This window comes from Sebastes umbrosus, chromosome 17 (genome assembly GCF_015220745.1).
Source record: "Sebastes umbrosus isolate fSebUmb1 chromosome 17, fSebUmb1.pri, whole genome shotgun sequence".
In the NCBI taxonomy this organism is placed as follows: domain Eukaryota; kingdom Metazoa; phylum Chordata; class Actinopteri; order Perciformes; family Sebastidae; genus Sebastes; species Sebastes umbrosus.
In genome coordinates, this window is record NC_051285.1 from 25,618,838 (window position 1) to 25,626,452 (window position 7,615).

General features: G+C 37.8%; 1 protein-coding gene across 1 annotated transcript; it reads left to right on the plus strand.

The window, feature by feature from the left end:
- Positions 1-1,297: 1,297 nt before the first annotated feature.
- On the plus strand, positions 1,298-5,763 carry LOC119476082 (complement component 1, q subcomponent binding protein). Its single transcript, XM_037749272.1, has 6 exons — positions 1,298-1,688; positions 3,518-3,668; positions 3,755-3,845; positions 3,998-4,093; positions 4,215-4,340; positions 4,979-5,763. The coding sequence occupies exons 1-6, from the start codon at positions 1,436-1,438 to the stop codon at positions 5,126-5,128; spliced, it is 867 nt and encodes a 288-aa protein (XP_037605200.1). The 5' UTR covers positions 1,298-1,435; the 3' UTR covers positions 5,129-5,763.
- Positions 5,764-7,615: the final 1,852 nt, after the last annotated feature.

Genomic DNA, 7,615 nt, shown 5'->3' on the forward strand with positions numbered 1-7,615 from the left:
TTAGTCAGGGGTCGTCAGTTTACTCAATGATAGAAAAGGGGCCCCTTAAGGAAAAAGGGTATCATATTCCATAGTCCATATCTGTTTAAGGGCAGCTGTACCATATCAGACCTGTAAACATCCAAAAGTAGTGTTTTGGATGTCACAAAAAGCATAAATCCCTCCTAATTCCAGCCATTGTTATTCAGTCATAGACAGATTATACTCCAGTGTGATGTATTGAGGAATTAAACAGAGCATTGAGATGTATTTTCAGTGTTTACCACTTGGTAATATGATCCAATGACAAGTGATACATTTATTTCACTGATTTGTTTTATTAAGGCAAAGGACAACTGGAGTGTTGCTGTCCTTGGTTAGTTGTTTGAAAACAGCTCCATCTTCTGGCAGCAGAGCTTCATGTCTAAATGATGCAACTGATTCACCCCATTACACTGAAAAACACTTCAATGATGCAACCTCTCCCTCCATGTGTCCACTGTAATCAGAAACTGATTTATTGTTATGGATTTTAGATTTGATGGTGCAGCAGATCTTGTGGGTCAGAAATCTGATTGTATGAGATTATATGAGACAGTTTACCCATGTTTATATTGATGTTGCAGGTGCTGGAGGGAGCCACAGGGGGAGCTGTAGGAAAGGATGTGACCAGACACAGTTTATGGCTGTGACATGCCATTAACTATAACTTTAATATATATATATATATTTATGTATATATAATATTTAATAAATATATATGTATATATATTATGTATGTATAATATGTATGTATAATATATATGTATATATTATATTTATGTATATATAATATTTAATATATATATGTATATATATATGAATATATAATATGTATGCATAATATCTATATGTATATATAATATTTATGTATATATTATATTTATGTATATATAATATTTAATATATATATGTATATATATGAATATATAATATGTATGCATAATATCTATATGTATATATAATATTTATGTATATATTATATTTATGTATATATAATATTTAATATATATGTATATATATGAATATATAATATGTATGCATAATATCTATATGTATATATAATATTTATGTATATATAATATTTATATATATATAATATTAAATATATATATATATTATATATTTTATATATATATATAATTTACTTTATTATATTATATTATATTATACCACTTATTCATATAACTGTGGTCATATTTAAAATATTCTAAAGACACAAACAATATTTTAGTTTTATTTCTTTCACTGTCAAAGTACTACTTCCGGTTTAGAGGTCATAGTTAAGATAGGTCAATGTGTCCTTCCACACGTGTTGTCTGTGATCTTACAGAAGCAGTAGTAACAGAGAGCTAGCTGGTTGTTGTCTGCTGTCATTCTCTAACTTCTATATCTTTAATATATCCTACATACAGTCATGTTAAAGTCAGTAGTCCGCGCGGTGGGAGCCGCAGTCCGCCTCTCCTCAGCCTCCACCTCCACAGCCCGAGCGCTCCCTCTCAGCTGCCCGAGTCTGTGCGCTCCCAGCTCGGCCACGACTCGGCCCTTCACCCGGTCTCTCTGGATGCTGAATAACAACGGAGCCTCGTCGGGGTACCGGCCCAAACTGTTCACCTCAAAAGCCCTGAACCCGTCGGTATCGTGTGGATGTGGAGGACTGCACACAGAAGGTAATGTTTGATGGAGAAGTTAGAGATAAGCTATATTAGACAGTATCCTCTCACTGGAAGCAGCCAGTATTCATTCACCTTGAAAGACAGGCTGTTCAGCCATCCTCACCAGAATCAGTACAAAGATAACAGCCTAAATAAGACTAATAATAACTGAAAACTCAAAGAAGTGCTCATGGATATAGCTATATGCTTATTTGTGTGGTAAGGCCATGTGTTGCCAAGTGAAATAACATGAGTGTCCAGGACAGGTTGAGGTCAAAGGTCAATCACTGGAAGACTGATGAGAAGTGATGAGAAGCATCTTTGACATCCAGTGCTATTCATTACTATTTATATTCACAATTACAGAGTAAAATGATTTAATATTGATCAGAACAAGTTATTCATCAGCCTGTGTGTTTTTTAAGTAATAAAACAAAAGCATTATAGCATTGTGTGTACTAACTACATGAGCTAACATCAGGACTTACAATACATTCATACTTCCTGATATGTATATGATCTTAATATGCCCTTATACAAAGTATTCATACAGTACATTTAGATATCAAACCAAGAGCACCTGCTAGAAACATGGTTATGAAGCCTTATAGTCATGCCAGCTGGAGACTGAGAGGAAATGTTGCCTTGAATGCATACCTGCCAGCCTTGAGACCTCAAAATAGGGAGGATTCAAAACCAAAGCAGGAGGTCTGGGGGTCCTCCCCCTAGAAACAACTGAGTTTCAGAGACTTTGTTTTCCTGCATTCTGTACAGTACAAGTGTACAAGTACACTGGAACAACATTTTTTGTTTTATAGGCCTACTTTTAATTCTCAGGAAAGAAGACTTTTTTACCTCTGCATGAGTATTTGGCCTAATCCCAATGTCCACACTCACAGACTGTCTGTGAGGGTTTAGGGCTGTCCCACTGTCAAATGGTCAAGTCCTTGAGGGCTCTTTCGCAGACGTTGTGAGCCCTTTATGAACACTTTCCTTAAGTCCGCATTTCTGCAGACTTTGCCTGAGGGGATTATCCACAATTCATAGCGTTGTGATGTGAAACACAGGGTTACCACGGTTACCAGAGGAAGCCCAGAGGCGTAAAAACAAAAGGTTAAACAAAGAGGATGGCAGATGGGTGTTCAATCTGGCTTATTTAAATTTGCAGAGAAACATTAACATTAAGGATTTAAGATGGTACATAAAAAACACATTAAATCAGAGTAATACAAGCATTAGACTATATTACACACCTGGTTTATTCATCAACCATTCTTTTCATTTTGCTTAATGAAGTTTCACAAAAACAAGTAAATAGATTTTTTGACAGTTACCTCCCGTCTTGTAAGGCAAGAGCCTGGAAGGCGTTCAAATCAGGCAGTTAAAAAACGTAAAATTAAAACCCACAATTGGCGTCGTCAAGGTAACGTGATATATCGCCGCAGAGTGCTGTCCCATTCATATTTATACCATTTCAAGCCCTCGCAGCCTTTCCCACTCAACCATTTACCAGGTGACGTCTTTGAGGGTTCAGGGCTTAAAGCCATTGGGATGCAAGCAGCTCTTTCCTCCGCCGGGAAAAGACATTTAGTGTAGCTCTATTGCCGTGTGGGTGGAAACAGTAGGGCTTATCTATACTGTACAGTGCCAGAAACATGTTGAGATAAAGTAAAAAAAAAAAAAAGGGAAAATCAGAATGATTGGCAAGTATGCTTGAAGGTTTCTGCAAGCAGTTATAATCCAGTAACCTTAGGTTAAAGCCAAATGATTGAAACTTGCAAAGATTGTACTTTCCACCACATAAATTGTCATAATTGTATAACGTGCTATTTCTTTTTAAACAGGTGACAAAGCATTTGGCAGTTTCCTGTCCGACGAACTCAAAGAGGAGCTGAAGATCCAGAAAAGCAAAACCCTTCCTAAGATGTCTGGAGGATGGGAGCTGGAGATGAACGGCACAGAAGCTAAACTCACGAGGAATGTCGCTGGAGAAAAGTAAGGCTGGCGCAGTCGGTGATTATCCAATCCTTGTTGACACCGTGGGCACGCTAATGAGCTTTTGATCTGTCTGCTTTTTACAGAATTACTGTCACATTCAACGTCAACAACAGCATTCCTCCTAACTTCGAGGAAGAGGCAGATCAGGGACAGCAAAAGGCACCCGAAGAAGAGGTGAGTTACGACAAACCTGTTAGTCACCTTACAATATTAATGTGAAATGTAAGCAGTCATGACGGCATTGCCCTGGATAATTGTTTAATTAAAACATAAAATGACTGATTAAAACAGTTAGCATTAAAATATGATTTGTGATTTCTTTACAGCCAGAAATTGTGTCAACGCCCAACTTTGTTGTTGAAGTAATAAAACAGGCTTCAAAACATTCCCTGGTGTTTGACTGCCATTTCCCTGAAGACGAGGTGAGCACAGACTGCATTCATTTACACAGGCAAACAGTATTATATTGACAGCAGCAGCATGTCTCTGACTCTCTCACTCTTACAGTTGAGTAAATAGAAAATCTGGATTTGCGTGTTGTAGGTGAGTCATGGTGAAGGAGAAGAGGAGAGCGACATCTTTGCCATTCGTGAGGTCAGTTTCCAGCCGGAGGGAGACACGGAATGGAAGGAGACCAGCTATACGCTCAACACAGACTCTCTGGACTGGGTAAGATTTGAGTAAACGGAGAATAATAATACACATAATAATAATAACAGTTAATGAAGCTGATGATAGCTGTGTTTAACAGGAGTCCTTTAACTAGGGATGTCTATCGTCAGGATTTTATTGATGCTACTACTCTTTTCGATACTCCTTATCGGTTCGGTTCTTTATCGATACTCTTATCAGTTCTTTTTCAATAATAATAATTGCTTTTTGATATGTTATTTAAAAAAAAAAAAAAGAATAAATTCAGAATAGTATTAGAATTCATTTATATTTTAAGTATAACTAAATGTTTCTAGAGCAGCAACAGTAAAGTTTACAAAAGCAAATCGCTATATAAACTCAATATCTTACTGGGAACTAATCTAGAATGTCAATAAAATAAATAATATTCCTGAGTGAAGTTAAGAAAGAATGAAGAACACAGACATCAGTCAGTATCAGTCCTTCCTCCTGTCCTCTGTCGTCCTGCGCGCTGCAGCGTGTAATAAATTGCACCAAAACGTTAAAAAGTACAGATAAAAGAACCGATAATGTCGGAGTTTATCAATAATCCGGTTTTAAATAATTAAGCACCAGGTTTCGGTACCCATCCCCTACTTTTAACTGATGACAACTTCCTTGCTGTTGTTTTCCAGGCCCTGTACGACCACCTGATGGACTTCTTGGCTGACCGGGGGGTTGACAACACCTTTGCTGACGAGCTGATGGAGCTGAGCACCGCCGCCGAGCACCAAGAGTACATTAAGTTCCTGGAAGATCTCCAAGGCTTTGTCAAATGTACCTAATGTTAGATATATATAAGCCCAATTTCACTTTTCTTCAATACGCATCCTGGCACAGTTGGAGGTATGATAATCCAGTAATGACTGATTGATACCTTTGGCACTGTAAAGAGACTGATGATTACTTCCTTTAGTGTCTGTGACAGTGAGCCATGTTGACAGCAGTTGTCACATTAGCACTCGGCTGCAAATGTGTTCTTTATTAAAATGTGACTTTATTTTTCTGTAAGTTAAATAAGATTAAATTAAGTATATGAAGGTCATAAATAATGCAGGTCAGAAGCCGTCTTTATAAGAAAGGTCTCTACATTTTAGAGTTCCTGTCTTAACTGCAGCGGCTTGATAAGGTCCAGTTAGTATTTGTGAATGTCCAACTATCCTAAAGCCAATAAAGGGACAATTTGTCAAGAAAAACAACACAAAATGAAACAGTTTACAAAATCACTCCTCACTTCAACCTACAGTATGTGACAGCTTCTGGTTTTACAGCTGGAGTCTTACTTCTAGCTGGCTTGGCGAGGGAATTCATGTTAACTAATATTGATTTGTCTCTGTCAGACCATAATATGTAAAGTCTAAATTTGAATGGTCTTCATAGAATGAAAGATCAGTGTTCAATAAAAACAGTTTGATATTAATAAATGATCTTTTGGGGTTTTTATGACAACTAAATCAAATGTTTGAAATGCAGAAGTGGCCAAATTGCACTTATTAGAACACAGAAAAATACTAAAACATAAAAACCTTTATTATCGATTTAGCCTAATTTGAGACTAACACAATTTTGACTTCTGGGTTTCAGGCCTCAATTAAACCAAGTGTAAGCTTAAGTTAAAAATGCAGAATATTTCGATATGATCAAGGATATGATGGAAATGTTAAAACATGCAAGTCAGGTCAGTATCTTCTCTAGATGTTCAATTAGCAACATTTTCTCTGTTAATCTTGGGTAAAAGTAAAAAGGAAAGGAAACATTGCACATCTCCAGACTCAATCAAATATGTGTAGTACCAGGCAAACCAGCATTCTGTATATACTTTATAACAAAAGCAATACAGTCTTCCAAACTTAAAGTCTTTTCATATGAACCTTTTATGCCTCCACGCCGACAGCAGGTTGTTCGTATGTACGTCTCATTCTCGTGATGCGATATCTCAGGAACGCCTTGAAGGTATTTCTTTAAATTTGGCACAAACTTAAATTTGACTCAAGAATGACCTGATTAGAATTTGGTGGTCAAGGTCACTGTGACCTCACCAAACACATTTTTTGGCCATAACTCAAGAATTCATATGCAAAAACACTTCTGGCTGCAACGCCAGGAACAGAAGGAGAGATTGTGACCATATTTCACATTTGGTTGGATACAGAATTGGACACGAGTCTCGGGTGTCTACCTTGAAACTGTGGTGATTGTGTAGATCTTCAGTTGAAGATGAAGCATCCACATTTTAGAATTTTTAGCTTCTTTGCAGCAATATCCATATTTGAAGCACTGTCTACTGTCAGTGCTACAACTTTGTGTTCTATGAGAATCAGCTCTATTGGCTCATAAGTATGTAATCACATTTAAGCTGTGTGTCCCCTGACAGTGCTCCTTTGTTGAACTGCAGTGAGGTGATAGTAACAAGATATTTTGTTATAAAAAGACAAACAATCAAAGTTCAGATAAACTTTGGTACATATTTTTACACAGAGCGAAAACTGGATTTACGAAGCACATTAGGAAGGGATGTCTTATGGCCAGTATGAACAGAGAAATAATATCCACAAGCAAAATGTACATATGGGCACCTGACTGTTGTTTTAGGACCAAATGTGATAATCTATCCTTCATGCACAGTACTTAGTAAAGGTACTTAGTTATTCCCATCTTCAAACAAAGCATGCATGGCAAAAGTGCCCTCTTGGATGCCCCTATGGTAGATAAAATATGATATGACAAAATATGGAAAAAATGTGATGAAGTGCCCTCTAGGGTGCCCTTCCAGTGGGGAAAACATGATGATGTGCCCTTCAAGTAGAGAAAATGGGATGAAGTGCCCTTTAGGGTGGCCTTCCAGTGGAGAAAACGTGATGAAGTGCCCTTTAGGGTGGCCTTCTAGTGGAGAAAACGTGATGAAGTGCCCTTTAGGGTGGCCTTCTAGTGGAGAAAACGTGAAGAAGTGCCCTCTATGGTGCACTTCCAGTGGAGAAAATGTGATGAAGTGCCTCTAGGGTGACCTTCTAGTGGAGAAAACGTGATGAAGTGCCCTTTAGGGTGGCCTTCTAGTGGAGAAAATGTGATGAAGTGCCCTTTAGGGTGGCCTTCTAGTGGAGAAAACGTGAAGAAGTGCCCTTTAGGGTGGCCTTCTAGTGGAGAAAACGTGATGAAGTGCCCTTTAGGGTGGCCTTCTAGTGGAGAAAACGTGAAGAAGTGCCCTCTATGGTGCACTTCCAGTGGAGAAAATGTGATGAAGTGCCTCTAGGGTGACCTTCTAGTGGAGAAAA

Coding starts and splice junctions, on each gene's coding strand:
- LOC119476082 (XM_037749272.1), top strand. CDS start 1,436: ATGTTAAAGTCAGTAGTCCGCGCGGTGGGAGCCGCAGTCCGCCTCTCC. Junction 1,689..3,517: donor TGGAGGACTGCACACAGAAG/GTAATGTTTGAT, acceptor CTTTTTAAACAG/GTGACAAAGCATTTGGCAGT. Junction 4,341..4,978: donor ACACAGACTCTCTGGACTGG/GTAAGATTTGAG, acceptor GTTGTTTTCCAG/GCCCTGTACGACCACCTGAT.